Source organism: Arachis duranensis, chromosome 7 (assembly GCF_000817695.3).
Source record: "Arachis duranensis cultivar V14167 chromosome 7, aradu.V14167.gnm2.J7QH, whole genome shotgun sequence".
NCBI classification, from domain to species: Eukaryota; Viridiplantae; Streptophyta; class Magnoliopsida; order Fabales; family Fabaceae; genus Arachis; species Arachis duranensis.
The window spans coordinates 335,362-353,373 of NC_029778.3; the positions used below are offsets into that span (position 1 = coordinate 335,362).

The 18,012-nt window shown below is 30.8% G+C and overlaps 2 protein-coding genes across 2 annotated transcripts in view; both read left to right on the top strand.

Annotated features, from left to right (window-relative positions):
- The first annotated feature begins 2,819 nt into the window (after positions 1-2,819).
- On the top strand, positions 2,820-5,217 carry LOC107496203 (probable serine/threonine-protein kinase PIX13). Its single transcript, XM_016117411.3, has 6 exons — positions 2,820-3,087; positions 3,169-3,548; positions 3,665-3,800; positions 3,884-4,023; positions 4,220-4,343; positions 4,429-5,217. The coding sequence occupies exons 1-6, from the start codon at positions 2,994-2,996 to the stop codon at positions 4,827-4,829; spliced, it is 1,275 nt and encodes a 424-aa protein (XP_015972897.1). The 5' UTR covers positions 2,820-2,993; the 3' UTR covers positions 4,830-5,217.
- Positions 5,218-10,938: 5,721 nt separating this feature from the next.
- Positions 10,939-18,012, top strand: part of LOC107496156 (uncharacterized) — a 16,638-nt gene continuing 9,564 nt past the window's right edge. The window contains 14 exon segments of the mRNA XM_021126958.2: positions 10,939-11,278; positions 11,422-11,483; positions 11,571-11,895; positions 12,060-12,210; positions 12,377-12,621; positions 12,837-13,028; positions 13,779-13,822; positions 13,895-14,012; positions 14,391-14,474; positions 14,660-14,755; positions 14,873-14,974; positions 15,166-15,234; positions 15,826-15,921; positions 16,359-16,466. Coding sequence (XP_020982617.1) covers positions 11,231-11,278; positions 11,422-11,483; positions 11,571-11,895; positions 12,060-12,210; positions 12,377-12,621; positions 12,837-13,028; positions 13,779-13,822; positions 13,895-14,012; positions 14,391-14,474; positions 14,660-14,755; positions 14,873-14,974; positions 15,166-15,234; positions 15,826-15,921; positions 16,359-16,466 — 1,740 coding nt within the window. The 5' untranslated portion in view covers positions 10,939-11,230.

An 18,012-nucleotide genomic window follows, 5' to 3' on the forward strand; every position in this document is an offset into this window, starting at 1 on the left:
TGATATTATTTGAAGGAATAGTGATAAGAGACTTATATAAGTAGTTCAAATAGTATGAAATTTGAATATTTGTAACATAAAATTTATTATGATTAATAATATTATTATAAAATTTGTAATATGTATGTTTATTATATTTAATGAGTTATTTATATTAATAAATTAATTATTGAGGTTATAAATTTATTGTATTGTTTATAATAGTAAGATATAATAAATATAGGGATATGAATTCAATATCTTTATAAGTTACAAATTTTTGTTTTTTTTATTCATTTGAAAATAATAGTTGATTTGGCAAAAATTAAGTAATTGATTCTAAAATTTTTTCAAATAAACGATGTTGCAAACATAACATTAGTAAAAAAGAGAAAGATTTCTTAAAAATAATATGAATAACCTTATCCATTCACTTTTATAGATTAAGAATATATTTTTATTATGAATTTTGTGAATTTTTAATTTTGATATTGAGTATATAGTAGTATTTTTTAATAATGTATAAGATTTGGTATTTTTTTAGTCATATGGAGATCACAAATATAATTTTTTATTTGTGAAGTTTATTTTTTTTATTTTTAAAACATAAAATATATCCTCCAATTTGTGGAGTGATACAAAATGTCAAAATCTATTTTCCGATTTGTGAATTCATATAAAATTTACACTCCGATTTGTGAATTACTTTCGATTCGTGAATTTTAATTTTTTAAAATGCAAAATCTATCATTTGATTTATATTTCAGTATTAAAAAATTTTTAAATATGCAATTTAAACCCTCCAATTTATTATTATTTCCATACTAAATTAAAATATATCATTTTTTATAACAAAAAATAATACAACAATAATTTTTATATAAAAAAAGCAACTAAATTTTGTATGTAAAATATTTACGTAGTGGGGTCAAATTAGTAATCACATTAATTTTTTGAACATGATTCATATAGATAATATAAAAAATATTTATTCTATTTCTATTTTTTAAGATATATTTAAAAAAATAAATTTAAAAAATAATAAATTATATATAATTAATTAAATAAATATTAAAAATTAAAATTTTATTTTATATATCTAATAATTTATTAACTAATAATAAATTAAATAAATTTTAATATTATAATAAATTAATCATTAACTTATCAAATTAAAAAATAACGTAAAAAAAAAAAGAAAGTGCGAATGTTTACCCAAAAAAAGTGTGTCAGTGATTTTATTTGTGGATGTGCTTTCTCGTTTTCCTTTCCGATTTATTTGAATGGGGTTGTTTGTTGATTCTTCTGTTTGACTTGACTAACCAATTCCATCGACACGGAAGTTGACTTTAGAATACTAGCATTAATTATATTGTTATTTTCCTTATTATTATTATTATTATATTAACCATGACGGGTAGCAATTAACCGGGAAACTCCCGTAACAGTTAGGACTTAGGACTGAGTCCGCTGTCCGCTGTTCCCGTATCGCGTGGCTGATTGTATGGCCATTCTACCATACTGATATAAAAATGTTAAAGAGTTATTATAATAGGATTAGTTAAGTAGACAATGATTTTTATAAACAACATGATGAATTTTAGAATTAATCTAATAAAATAAAAAAATATTTTACTTTTAAATTATTTCATAAATTTTAATATTAGGATAATTTTTTAATCAAATATAGAAGATTCAAATCTGTAACCTCTTAATTGAATATGTGGAGACTATGCTATTTTAACTATTATTCATTGGCTAATATTAGGATAATTATTTGTACATCTAATAAATTAAATATTCGACCATTATTAATTGCACATGAGTAAATCGAATAAAAAAAATAACCATTTAACTAAAAATAATAAACATAATTATTTGCATACCTATTAAATTGAACATCCGACATATTTATTATTCACATTATTTAATATTTTCATTGTCTACTTATAATTTTTTTATCATAATAGTATTATATCTATTTAGTAAATATGGTTGCTAATGGTAAAATTAGTGACGGATTTAAGGTTAAGACGTTTCTAAAAGTTTTCAAAATTTAACTTTTTATTTTGATCTCTAATTTAGTGATCAAATAGAATTTTGTTTTACCCAGTGATTTGGTACATGTTGAAATTGGTCGCTATTCTAAAAATTTTATGCAGAAAAGATTTTAGAGATTAATGACAATGAATAACTAGTAGCATTAATTATTAAAATTAATTTAGCAAAGTTGTTCTAATTTTATGTAAATAGAATGAAGGTAAATTATATCAATTTACCTTCAGATAATATAAATCCGAAATAACTCAATTCGATTTACTACCTTTTTAATATAATCGAACGAACTCAATTTAATTTAAGTTAAATAAAATAAATACATGCAATTCGAAACATGTTGCGTCAATTTAAAAAAAAAAGATGTTCATGCATGTAATTTGAATAAAGGTGATTCGATTTATAAAATTAGAAGTACATATATAATTTGAAGCACCGAAATTTAATTTATCATTAACTTTCATAAATCGTATAATCTAATTAGATTGATTTACATAAAATTGTGTAGTATTAAGGATTCTACGTAAATTTTATTGTCATTTATTTCTTTAGATCATTTGTCTTTAAAAATAAATTAAATTAGATATAATAATAAATTATATTAAATATAGATTAAAATTAATACTAAAAAATCAAATACTAAAATAAAATATATATTAAAAATAAATTAAATTATACATATTGATGTAAATTAATTTTAATAATTAATTTTGATGTGTATAAATAATATTTTTGTATAATAATATATATTAATATAACAGAGGAAAGAAGAGAGAGAAAAAGATACAAAAGAGAAAACGGGGGTGGGTGGGTGAGTTTGACGACAGTTATCACTGGAACCTGGAGGTCAGCTGTATTGTGGTGAGAGCTGAAAGAGGGGAGGAATTAATAAGGGAACAGGGAAAGTACCGTCTTGTCATCAGATCAGGCTCAAACTCAAGGGTTCTGGATTATTACAAATGGGAACTTGTTGGGGTTCTCCAAAATTACCACCCCACAACTGCAACCCAACCACCACCACCACCACCACCACCACCGGTAACCTCAGCGGAGGTACGTAGGATTCATTACTTTTCCTTGGTGTGCTGCTGTTTTGTTTAATCTTCTGTCAGAATAATTAATTTATGCATGCAGGTACGGCATCAACGTCAACGTCAACGTCAACGTCAACGTTAACGTTAACCTCAACGGGGACATCCCGCGTCACGAGCAGCAGCTGCAGCTACACGACTTCGTCGGGAAGTGGGAACATCAGCTCCGTAAGCAAGTTCTCCGATGATCATTATCCCGACGGCCAGATCCTACCTGCCGCAAATCTCAGGATCTTCACCTTCGCAGAGTTGAAGGCTGCCACTAGGAATTTCAGACTTGACACCGTGCTTGGCGAGGGAGGTTTCGGCAAGGTCTACAAGGGGTGGCTCGAAGACAAGCCATCCTCCAAGAATGCAAATGGAACCGTCATTGCCGTCAAAAAATTGAACTCCGAAAGCTTACAGGGGCTTGAGGAGTGGAAGGTAATCCATCCTAAATCCTACAACTACAACACCTTGCAGGACCAACAAACTTAATTGAGAATTTGCTGATACACATATACATTTGATAATTCATTTATGTGGATCGAACGGTGCAGTCAGAAGTAAATTTTCTGGGACGCCTCTCTCATCCTAACCTTGTTAAGTTGTTGGGATACTGCTTGGAGGAAGCAGAACTTCTTCTCATCTATGAATTTATGCAGAAGGGCAGTTTGGAAAACCACCTATTCGGAAGTAAGTGCTCTGTTGAATTAAGCTATTGGAGTACTCTGTTGAGAAGTGTGAATGAAGCTAACTTATTTTAATTTGTTGCACAGGGGGCTCTGCTGTTCAACCACTTCCATGGGATATTAGGCTTAAGATTGCAATCGGAGCAGCTCGTGGCCTTGCCTTCTTGCATACATCCGAGAAAGTAATTTACAGAGACTTCAAGGCCTCCAATATACTGCTCGATGGGGTGAGTATATAATCACATGAAGATGAACTCATACAATACAAATTGTTATTAGCAAAAATGGTGAATAGTTGAGCCATATAATTTGTAGAATTGTCGTCACGATGAGTTATTTTCTGTGATGAACATCAAAATACATCTTTTACTTTAGGATGCACTATATATTGGGTCTATAACTTAAATTCTTGTTATGCTTCAGGCCTATAATGCAAAGATATCAGACTTTGGCTTGGCAAAACTGGGTCCTTCAGCTAGTCGCTCCCATGTGACAACTCGGGTGATGGGCACATATGGTTATGCAGCTCCTGAATATGTCGCTACAGGTGAGGTGATCTACTTGGAGGAGGTTTTGGAAACTGAATCAAGTTGATTAATGTAGAGCCTTGACATGTTATTACTATTGTACAGGGCATCTGTATGTGAAGAGTGACGTGTATGCATTTGGAGTAGTTTTGGTGGAGATGCTAACAGGGCTACGAGCACTTGACGCAAACCGCCCAAGTGGGCAACATAATCTAACAGATTGGATCAAACCATACCTGCATGATAGAAGAAAGCTGAAAAGCATTATGGATTTTCGGTTGGAAGGAAAATATCCATCCAAAGTTGCATTTCGTATAGCTCAGCTTGCGCTGAGATGTCTTGAAACTGAGCCCAAACAGCGGCCGTCAATGAAGGAAGTTTTGGAGAGCTTGGAGCGATTTCATGCTGCCAATGAGAAACCTATGGAGCCCAAATCTGGTTCTAGTCATACTCATAGCCGTCGAGGTCAGCAAGCTGTGCACCATCGTTCTCCACTCCATCCATAGTGTAGCAGGACGCAGGTTACTAGTTGTTGTTGGTCCTTCCAAAACTCATTCCACTGAATTGCAGGGTCGCTGGTCAGACTGTCAGAGGCCATTGGCCAATCGATGTTAGGCTGTGTCATGGGTCTATTCATTGAAGGATTTGCCACTTGTTTCATTTTTCTATTTCCTGCTCTCTAGTCCGAAACTGAGTAGCAAAGACACTTTTCTGGTAAATCATATATATAGTTGGTTGTAAAGTGTAAATGACAGTGTGTTTTAATCGAAGTAACATTTTAAGTTGCTTCGCTGAGTTGTGATTTTTGCTGAATAGGTGAATAGGTAGTCCTTCTGGAGTTAAACTTGTTCGCCGCCTGGTTAATGTTATATAAGGGGCTTGTTCAATACTACATTTCTTTGGTATCGAGTATTTGTGGCAACTAGAACCCACCCATAATAAGGATGCTCCAGATACCAGTATTATTCAAGCTCTGTCTGTTGTAAGCGCGTCAATGTACAAGAAAATCTCCTCTTCGAGAGAGACTAAGGTTACTAGTTAAGTCATAAGTCGACTAAAACATAATCAAAATCTTCTTATAATAGTGTAATAGTGTAACACTTTTTCTTTAATTTCCTTTTCGTAAAAAAATTCAAAGTCTAACAATCAATCATCAATGTTCTAAAATCAAATGAAATTTTTTTATATTAGTGATTGTTGGTGATTCGATTTTACTTACATACTGAAATCGAATGTTATTTGCTCTTCAATATGCGAATTGTTTGTAGATAAATGTTAGGGACCAGCAAATTTTGTAATTTGTAGCCATCAATTAGTCTTCATTAATGTTTTTGCGAGATTACTTCTAATGATGTGAAATTATTCATTTTTTTTTTTGGTTAAGTGTTGGCAAAATTTTAGTAAAACTACTCACCCCTAAACTTTCTCTTTGTTTGTGTTAAATTTAAGAATTTAGATCTTCTATGAATTTTTATTTTAGATGGTAAAGTGTGATATCTTACCTTTGAATGGTTTCTCTCATATTTTCTCTTGGTCCTACGTATAAAATAAATGGTGAGAGATTACACTTTATTTTTTAAAGTAAAATTCAAAATTTAGAGAATTTAAATCTTAAATTTAATGGTAAGATAACATTGAATCCGTTTCAAAATTTTTATGATTGAAATAGAATATTTAAAAGTTTTTTAAATTAAAATATGACATTTGAAACCAAATTAGGATTCGGCCCAAATATTTGGAACCAAAATATGAAAATAATACTGTGTTCAAAATATACTTATAAAAATTTAATTGTGATAATAAAAGAATACAAAAATAAGTTATATTTCTGTTATGTGTTTTTTTTGTTTTTTCTAATAAAAAGAATATAAAATATACCAATTTAATATTTTAAAATATAATATATCTATTAATATCTCGCATGTCAAATACAATTTTATATCTTTGTATTTATATTTCAATATCCTTTCTTTGTACACAAAGACAACCTTTGTATTCTCTAACTCATTGATATACAGATGATATTTTTATAGTTTTACTGTGTGGTGTATTAAGTTCTGATCATTTAAGTTATTCAATGCAATTTAACTATGTTGGGGTGCATGAAGGTAGTAATATGTATTACTAAAAGTAAGAACTAACAAGTTATAGAAAAATAGATAAATAACTTATAACTAACTTTTGCCGGGTATTTGAGTATTTCTATATTTTGGAATATTAATTTAGCATTATATAGACATATAGTGCTTACTTCTTTGCATCATTTTTTTTAGTAGCATGGAATCATCCTCTTTTTGTTAAAAACTATATGTATAGATCAATATAAAAGGGATTGATATCTTTTAAAATAAAAAATTGATAAAATGATAAAAGTAAAAAATTAATCATTTTTAAATTAAAATAATAAATATATATTTTATAAAAATTATAAATTAATAATGATTTATTCTTCATTTTATCATTTTATTATTTTTATTATTTGAGAGAATCCAAATTTAGATAAAAAAAACCAATGAAATAATTAATGTCCAACACTCATCAAAAACGTTTTAAACTTTTGGAAATAACTAAAATAATTTTAAATTTTATAAATTATACATCTGTATTTGTTTTTAATTCAACTATTATTAAAAAGCATTGAAATATAGTATTTAATGCCAGTGTGATATCTCTAATTGGTCTTTTAATATGATCAAACAAATATTATAAATTTGTTAATTAAACTTATTTTGGTTAACTAATTTTGGATGATAACTCACGTGGAGTTGTCTTTACGTGAATTTGTTAATTAAAAATTGTTAGATAATTTAATATATTTAACTAAATTATTATTTAACGTCTTTAAATGGTCAATTTCACATGAAAATAATAATACGTAAGTATTCACTTTAATTCTATATTAAGAATAAATTATCATTTTTGTCCTTAATGTTTAGGATAAATTCTATTTATGTCTCTAACCTTTAAATCGTCTTATTTATGTCTATAACGTTTATAAAAGTGATTTAGTGTTATCCTGCCGTCAATTATAATAACAGATCAGCTTGTATTTTACAATTATTCTCATATTTATTCTCAATTAGGTTTCACTTGGATGTATTTGATTTCAATATTGTATCCACTATTTATGTTAGGTTCAATTATATCTTTAAAAAAGTGAATTATGTAAATGTTGCAGGAATTAATTCAACTTTTGATGAACTATTATTCGGAGTAGATCATGTTCTAGATATTTGTATTCTAACTTTAAAAAGAGATTTTTCATAACTCTAATTAAAGTTTATAATGTGTAATTAACGGCATCATAACAATGAATTACTTTTACAAACGTTAGAAATACAAATAGAACGATTTAAACGTTAGAAACGTAAATAAAATTTACCGTAAACATAGGAATAAAAACGATATTTTACTCGAAATACAATTAATTAATAAGTCTTAGCCATATCTATTTAGTATTGAAGAATGAAGATGTCATATTAGTACTATAAGTCTATAACTTTCTATGTCAACACTTTATTTTTTTTTCCAAAGACAATACTTTTATTGCAATTAAATGATTCAATTACAATACCCACACAAACAGGAATAAGCATATACAATAATAAAAATTTGGGAAACTCCCAGAAACAATAATACCAAGCTAAAGCAGTAGGGATTAAAACAAAAAGGACAAGCTATTCTCTCCTCTTTAGTTTCAGTTGCTATGCCTCCCAAGTCGCCCAAATTCTTCTGCAAATGTCAGAGCTTGGGACAGAATTTTCCTAACCTCAACTCTGAAATTTTCAAAAATGAGAGCGTTCCTGGACAACCCAAATCTGCTATAGAAGATAACCCACTTGACTGATTTTTTCTTTTGAGTCTCTTCTTCTTCTCACCGCTTCCATCAACTGACACCACCGCTCCCATGGTTCCATAGTCAGATCTCTAGAAATCACACTTGTTACTGGTGATTGATTCCAGACTTGCACAACTCTCAGACAGAAAATCAGAGCATGGAGGTGCGTTTCTGGCAGTGACGAACATCGCGGGCATAAATTGGGGATTTGAGGTATCCTCTTATGAAGATTTGTCTTCACTGCTAGCCCTTCGTGAGCAAATTTTCAAAGAAATGCCTTGATTTTTGGTTGGCATCGAACCTTCCAGATGCTCCTCCATAGTTGTCTACTTTGAACTCTGACATGAAAATCTTCCATAGGCTTATGAAAAAACTTGTAAGCTACTTCATATCCCGTTCTAACATTGTACTGGCTTGAATCATGCTTTTTTCACCTGACTGAATCTTCACCTTCTTTAATGTCTACTTGGCAGATTTGTTGCGCTATGTTAGGACTGAACTTACAATGAATGAGCTGTGTATTCCAACCCCCTAACTCATTGAATAGTTGTCTTAGTCAGATCAGATTTCCATCACTGCAGTCTTCTTCCTGTACTCGAAAGGGAGGTAAGTTACCAAACCATGGTTCTTCTTTGAATTTTACTATATCCTGTGTTGTAACTTTCCATTTGGTACCCTGTTCCAGTACTTTTCTGCCTTCCAATAAGTTTTGCCAAGGCCAAGATGGTCTCAGACCTGGTTTCGCTCCTAAAAAAGAGGTAAGTCTAAAATATTTGCTTTTAAAGATTTTATAAAACAGAGAATTTGGTTTAGTCATTAGTCTCCATCCCTGTTTTGCCAGCATCGCCAGATTAAACACTTTGAGATCTTTAAACTCCATACCACCTTTCTCTTTAATTCTGCTCCTTGTATCCCAGCTGATTCATTGGAGTTTTTTTTATTCTATTTTTGACCCCACTAGAATTGCATCATCATTTTGTGAATATCATCTAATAGTGATTCGGGCAGTTTGAAACAACTTAGAGTATAGACAGGTATAGCACACCCCACAACTTTGATTAAGATTTCTCTTCCACTTGCTGACAATAGTTGACGCTTCCAACCTTGTAGCTTTTTTGACACCTTATCCTTTACATAAGCAAATGTCTGACTTTTAAATCTGTTAACAATAGATGGGAGACCCAAATATTTGTCTTATGCACCAATATTAGGGACTCTAAGAAAAGTAGCGATTTCTTCCTTAATAGCATGAGGTGTATTCTTACTGAAAAATACTGCAGATTTACTGAAAGTATGAATAAATAAAAATTTATTATTTATAAATTTAAAAATTAATTTAATTATTTAAAAATTAAGGACTATCTTAAATAAATATCAATGGATAATTGGATACTAAAATATAGTTTTATTAAAAACAAAGAACCTACATACAAAATAATAAATTTAATTTCTTTTTAGATGGGATTTTAGATTTCCAGTATAGTTAGAAACAAGAGACTAAATTGGAAAAAGAATTTGTATGTTATTGAATGTATTAAAGTTGTTTGGAATGATATAATATAGCAAGATATTTATAGGTGTTAAGAGATTGTAATAATAAAGACGTAATATCCTATAATAAATATTCAAATATGCTAAATAATATTAATTGATCATAATTATATTCTAACAAGATCACTCATTTTCTAAATTTGTTCTTAACAAAATTTTTTAATCAAATTTATTTTTCAAATATTTTAAATTAAACATATTAATTCTTCTGTCATTTTTTTATTGACAGTACCAAACTTTGTTAATATGATACTATAACACACATAAGAGTTTTAATTGATTATTAGCATTATAAATTTATAAAATTAGATTAAATCAAAACCTATTTGAGAGGAGTAGAATTTGAGACATTGAAATTCTTTAATTTAAAGTTGTTTTGATCTAATTTTATAAATTTACTATGTTGACCGTCAATTAAAAATACTAAATATTTGTTGTAATGAACGTGTTACGTCAATAAATTTTAACATTATTAATAACATAAATGAAAATACTAAAATGACTTAAAATTAATTATAAAAAGTAAAGTGATAATTAAGATCCTCAAACTCAAGTTGTTGACTTTGGGATTAATTAACTCTAAAAAAAATACCAATTAAATATTTTAAGATAATAAACGTTGGATATATATGTATTTTTGTCAATAAATAGTGCATACTAAACAGAATTATTCATGTATTTTATTATTTATAATGGTGCATGTTTAGTTACTATCACATGAGCATGAATACAAATAGTTTTGAATAGTAAAATATTTATTATCTTTTGAGTTTTCATATACCTTTATCAATTACTCTCTATTTATTACAAATTCTATCAAAACAAATAAAATTAAACTCTAAAAATTATTATCTACGTGACTATCTTTTATAAATAAACACGTTAAAATAATTAACAATATATATAAACATCTTTAATTAATAAATTAATAAAAAAATCATATATCCCTCATTTACAGTGCTAAAAAACTAAATTAGATATTTTTTTAAGAACTACTAGTCTAGGATTTATTTGTACACCATTTTTTTAAACAAAATTTTTTTTAAATAATATTTTTAAAAAAATCTTTTACAGGTATAAAAGTGATTTTATATTTTGATATTTCATATAAATAGCTATTTTTATTTATATTTATCAAATATACTAAAAAAATATATTTTTGTTTATTGATCTAATGCCCACAAACGAACACAATTCTTCTTAATACTAATTGTCGCTTTATTCTTTAATCGTTTATCGCATAAAAGATCAAATGAGATTTACAATTTGATGCATTTGAAAAATGAGAAAAGTGTCCGACGTGAGAATGGCATCGAAGAACTCGTTGGTTTGATGTTTGGTATGTGAAGGACGAAACGAAAGGAGGTTGCGTTTGAGTTGAGCTTGTTTGACCAAAACAGCAATAGCAATGGCAAGAGCAAGGACATGAATCAAAACAAAAGCAACACAAAACTACTAAAAAACTGCGATTCCTAGTTGCAAGTTTCAATAAGCAGCATCCAGCACACAGAGAAGAGGATGGGTATCGACAATATCATCACCGCCTCTTTTGCCTCTGTGTTCCAGGTCAGAGTGAATTCGATCTCCTCGAATTGCTAATTAATTCAACTTGGCTCTTCCTCCATTTCTGAACACTGAACAACAATCTCATCTGAACTAACTAACTAACTACCAATTAGCTGACTAACATGCGATGCGATGTGATGCAGATAATTTTACTCTCTTCCTCTTTGCTTTTTACCGTAGCCCTACAGTCTACTTATGGTTATGGGTAATCCTACTACCTTTCTTCCCTTTGCTCTCAGATCACTAATTAGTTACTTGTTTCTGAGAATTAAAGTGTGCTCCTTGTGTTTAGGGCTATGCACTCTGAGGAATACTGCGCAATGTATGATATATGCGGTGAAAGTAGCGATGGCAAAGTTCTGAATTGCCCCTATGGTTCCCCTTCTGTAAAACCTGATGATCTGCTGTCTGCCAAAATTCAAAGCTTGTGTCCCACCATCACCGGAAATGTTTGCTGTACGGAGCAACAGTTTGACACACTAAGAGTTCAGGTTCAACAGGCTGTACCAATTCTAGTGGGCTGTCCAGCGTGCTTGAGGAACTTCCTTAATCTTTTCTGTGAACTTTCGTGCTCTCCTAATCAGAGTCTATTCATCAACGTCACTTCTATTTCTGAGGTCTGCAATTGGCTTTGGTCAACTTGTTTTCAAATTTTTGTTTGGATGAGCTTGTTTAAATATTAACATAAAATAAAATAAAAATGAAAAAAATTTAATATGTATCTGTCTGTAATATATAATGATATGATATGATGTTGATCATTATTGTATGTTCTTTTTAGGTTAATGGTAATAAGACTGTGGATGGCATTGATTTTTATGTAACTGAAAAATTTGGAGAAGGTCTATATGATTCATGTAAGGATGTAAAGTTTGGAACAATGAATACAAGGGCCATAGATTTTGTTGGGGCAGGAGCTAGCAACTATAAAGGTAATGAGCACTTACCGTGCAGGATTGCCCCCTTTGGCAATTATTTATGCACATTTTCTTGCATATTTTGTGTTTTTTATGTTTATATTTCATTTTTCCTTTATCTGCCCGGATTTGTACATGCTACTCATGTGGTGATCTTTTTTGTTTTCATTTTTTTACCCAGAGTGGTTTGCATTTCTTGGAGCAAAAGTGCCTCCTGGTTTTCCTGGTTCACCTTATTCTATAAATTTTAAGACAACCATTCCTGACTCATCCCCTATGGAACTTATGAATGCATCTGTCTATTCATGTAATGACACCTCACTCGGCTGCTCTTGTGGTGATTGTCCTTCGTCTCCTGTTTGCTCTCATCCAGAACCTTCTCCTCCCAAAAAGGATCCCTGTTCAATTAGAATTGGGTCTCTGAAGGTTGACCAATAGAAAATGATTCTTTTTGTAGGCTAAAAATTTTTATTCTCCATGTGACTAGAATGGCTAGATAAATTCAATACTGTGTTCTCTCTTTTTTAGTATTAAAAGTAAAAGTTTCGTGATTAGTAGAATATTTAGTGGCCTACTGAAATCTCTATTAATTGCTTTCTACCTCATATTGTCTAACTGGATTTGTTTGATGATACCTGCAGGTCAGATGTGTGGAATTGTCAATGGCTGTCTTGTATGTTGTATTAATTTTCATGTTCTTTGGATGGGTATTGCTGCAAAGGAGAAGAGAAAGGAGGAGACTTGGATATGATGCGGAACCTTTGTTGAATGATATGAGCGGCGAAGGAAGTACCTTAATTAGCAACCAAAAGGAAGGAACACATCCTGAAGAGGTATATTCTATTTATTTTGTAAAAATTGTCTGGCAACTTATGCATCTTTGGGATTCAGAAAGAAGAATCCAATATGCTTGTTTCTTTGGGTGGAAAAATTATATCCTAGCAACTTACCTCAAAAGTAAGGGCATGCCACAAGTCCTAAGACGGGCTCAAAGTGATCCTTTCAGACTCCATTCAATTGGTGGATTGCTGGTTGTGTGAATCAAACCCAAACTGTTTTAGTGAAATGATTTTGAATATTGATCATTTCCTGCTAAAACATCACCTATTGGCAGAATCCAATAAGGCATAACTTTTTATTGTTGGTGCCATAATTTTTTATCAAGGATGTTGTTCTTGTCTTATCCATATTTTTTAGCTGCAACTTCAAAATTATTTGGCATTTTCCTTTTGCTTTAAATAGTGCCAAAATGCCATTTCTTTTCCAGCCATTATGCATCTTTTAGGTATTGTATTGGGGTTTTTCCACAAGTAATAATGATACTATGGTTGTTGGATGTGAATTATGACTTGAGAGGGGCGGTTTTCATTAACCTAATAATCTAATAGTCAACACCTTTGAGCGTAAGTCATGAATTTAAGGCCGTTTTCCTTGACACGTGCATTATGGGTATCTTTAATTTCCAGTAAACTATCATCTCTTTGTTTGATTATTTTGTTTGCTCTTGTTGAGGAGGATGGAGGACCTTTTATCCTTCCTTCTTGTATTATTCTTCTCTCCAGCTTATTGATTCTCTTTTATAGGTGCAATTTTCTTTTGTTCAAGGATGCTTATCCAGGTTTTACAGGTTCGTAGCTGTGTTCTTGCTAGGTTTACCGTTACTTAGTCCATTCATTAATAATTTTGTTGTTGCATTCAGGACTTATGGAAGATGGATCGCCAGAAGGCCTACAATTGTGCTTTGTTCGTCAGTAGCAATGGTTCTTTTGCTTTGTTTGGGGCTGCTCCGTTTTGAGGTGGAGACCCGGCCTGAGAAGGTATCGTCTTTAGCCTGCCCTCTAACTTCTCTAAAATATGCATTTTGGATGTGCTTATGGAATATTTACAGGTTGAAAGTGAATTTGATCCGTGTAGCTTCCGTCATTTTGGGTTATGGTCCTTATAATACATTTCATTCAGGGTTTTTTGTTCTCTCATAAATTGAGTGGGCTTAGCTCAACTACAAAAGCTGACTCACATGGGAAGGGATGCCCAAGTATTTATAAAGACTAACCCTCCTTGTTTTTTTGCATTGTTGAAGGACCTTGTGTAACCAGAGTTGAAATAGTCTTGTAACCCTCATTATTTTATATTTTTGTTATCTCCGATTTTTAATTTTGTCCTCTTTAAACTTGCTGGTCTTCTTTGTATTGCAGTTATGGGTAGGTCCTGGGAGTAAGGCAGCTGAAGAGAAAGAATTCTTTGATAGCCACCTTGCCCCATTCTACAGAATTGAACAGGTTTCAGCAAAGCTATTTTTATTTTTTTGGCTTTTCTTTTAGTCCTTTGTATTTCTACGCATGTAATCTTGTTACGGAATCGAATCCTTCTTGTTTGATGGCTTTGCTGTTTTTCCTTCTCGGTTCCATGCTATAATTATATCTGGAATGAATCTCATTTACACTATTGTTTGCATATGTTTCAGCTCATAATAGCGACAATCCCTGAATCTGAGCATGAGAAGCCCCCGAGTATCATCACAGAGGATAATATTGAATTGCTTTTTGAAATACAGCAAAAGGTACTCTGAGTTCTTCTTTCTGTTCTTTCCACTTGTTACAGTTTAATTAAGTTGTCATTTATTTAGTGGGACCTTCCTTATTACCAAATGTTTTTTCTGTTTCACTATTTTTAACAGGTAGATGGGATTCGTGCAAATTATTCTACTTCATTGGTAACCCTAAGTGACATATGCTTGAAGCCTTTAGGCGAGGACTGTGCCACTCAAAGTATTTTGCAGGTCCAAACCCACCTTTCAAAAGATCAATGAATTACATTCTGGTTTACATTTGTAATTACATGTATTCTATTTTTGTGTCAACCAACTGATTTTTCTTATTCACTTCCATTTTAACTTACTACTCTTTTGGGCATAAATCAGATTCCTTCGTTTGATACGTGTTTTTTATCTTCTAATTTTTGTTCCAACAGTATTTTCAAATGGATCCTGACAATTATGACAACTATGGAGGTGTTGAACATGCTGAGTATTGTTTTCAGGTGAACAAATTCTTATTTACTCCATGAAGGAAATCTTTTTCCTCCTCCGCAGTCTGCACTATTCATCAACCTTTTATTCTCATCTCTCTTCTTTTTTCTCTCTCTTACGTTATCAAATTTAATGGATAAGATCACTCCATGTAGTAAGAATTTCTTACTCCATGTAATATAGAAGAATGTCTCCTTCACTAATATAATTAGGGATTATCATACGTTAGTTAGTTCAGATATGGGTTTAATTTAAAGCTGTTTCCTTTATTTAACTGACAAAAGTAATGAACAAAAACATCAAATGTGTTGGATACCCTAAATTTGAAGAATATACTAAATATGAGCTAAATACAATTTTATATGCATGTATTGAAGCCCTGCTTTATTTATTTATCTATTTGTTTTTTAAAGATGGTGCTTATGCATATTATTTCCTCTATAAGCATGTGGTGCTTGTGCATGCGGAGTGCTCTTTAGCAATTAATTACTTCTTAACAGCTTACTGAGTTCATCTCATAGATGCTTTCTGGAAGATATCAGTTATTACTTTCAACTATCTGTTATATGTTGACACTGTTTATTATGATCTATTATTTTCAGCATTACACATCTGCAGAAACATGCTTTAGTGCATTTAAGGCTCCCCTTGAGCCAACTACTGCCTTGGGAGGGTTTTTTGGAGACAATTATTCCGAGGTATGATTTTGGTTTTTGGTTTAGATACATGTTTATTTGATAGACCTGTGGTATTAAGATGTACATGAGGAAGGGTAGAATGGAAGTCAGTGGATATGCCCAAGTGGCAGTGAGTATAAGTAACGGCAGGTTAGGGATTATTCAAGATAATGATCTGTAGGATGACAGACTTGCCAACAGGCAGTGTAATTCGGTTACGGGGAGTGTTATCTGAGCTGTGATGAATGTAAAGAGAACTAAGCAATTACTAAGGAGCAGATTGCTGAAAGAGTCTGCACTGTTCCTATAGTTTTCTTGCTCTTTCTATTTTCCATTACTTTGAGTGTGAGTGAGGGAGGCTCTCTTTCATTATTTAAATGGAATTACTCTCGCATTCTATAATAAAATATTCAGTTCCTAACATTATGTAATATTGCTATGCTGATTGCCCTATATAGGCTTCTGCATTTATTATCACATACCCTGTCAATAATGCAATGACAAAAGTTGGAGATGAGAATGGGAAAGCAATCGCATGGGAAAAGGCTTTTATCCAACTAGCTAAGGTTTGACTTTTCAATATATTCATTCTTTGCTTATTAGTTGTTGTCTAGCTTACATGTACAGAATTGACGTCTTATTAGTTACTACTATATGTTCTTAAAGTCTCTATAAATTAGTATGTTCTCACTATCTTCTTAATTAATGGAAGAAAATAGTTTATAAACTTAGCTATCAATATCTCACTTATACTCTGTCATCGTTATCAAATAATGAGGAATGCTATATGCACTATTTTTGTGTATACCTTCCATTTTTAATATTTAAAATGAGAGTTAAGAAGAGAGAGAATACAAAAAGTTTGTCTTCTAATATAAAAAAGGAAGGTCTACACTTGAGGTGTACCAAAAAATGGTATAAGCATCATTTTTCACTCTATGTATTATCAGAATTCTCCGGCAGGAGAAAACACAGTTTTAACTACAAAATTTCAAGGTTCTAACAGATGTGACACCCTCATGTGGTGTTTTGTGCTTAGTCTATTTGTTGGTGTTCCTTTAGATAATATATAAATGAACTGGCATTCTTTGTTGCATATTTATCCTTACACGGACTTAGTTAATTTTCTATCTTCGACTCTTCGTGAGGATGTATTGTCATATTCTTTTCTTCTTTTCTAATATTTTTAATTTTCCCTATCAAAAGATTAAATAAAGGCAATGTGTAAAGCTGTGATCTTTCAGATACTTGATTATTTGTAGGTTTCAGTTATATATGTAAAAAAATATCATGTGTGGAGTGTCATCTTTCTTTCTTTCTTTATTGTTGTTGTTGTTACTTTCTATTGTGCCATGTCAACTATTTTGAATAGGTGGCAATCACTAAAAAAACTCTCTTGCCATTGGACCATGTCACTCATTTTGAATAGGTGGTATTATAAATTTTATTTTATTTTTTACAGAAAATATTCCATTAATCAATATCCTTAATTATTTGAATTTACTATAAATCATTAAGCATTTTAATTATAAAGTAACGGTTAAATGCAACTCTACTTATATTATATAATTAACAACATTCTTATTACTATTATAATATTATTTCATCCATCTCATAATTTCTCACATGAATTGCCAACCTCCTCTTCAACCACTTTTAACTTTGGCACAGGATCAAAATTATAATATAGAGCATCATTCAACAAACAGGCAATTTGTATTTGCTTTAAAAGTTTGTTTAATGCTCTAAGTTTGTTTAATGCTATATGTACAAGATAATCAAATACAATAATACTAAAAAAATAGCTAAAAAAATTACATGAGTCATATGACGAACTTTGTTATTATGTGATTGCAAAAAAACGTATCTAAAAAATTATGAATAAAAAAATTATAATATTAGTTTCCGCGCAGTCTAAATCTAGTTACAAAAAATGGGAGTAGCAATATCATTTCCCATATATATATATATATAAACTGTGTGTGTGATATAGCAGATTTGCTAGCTCAATGCTGTCATATTTTTTTGTTCATGATAAAGAAGAACATCATTAAGGCGGAGAAAAGAAAAATACAAGGAAAAAAGAGGATAAGCAATCCTCCTTACCAGAGC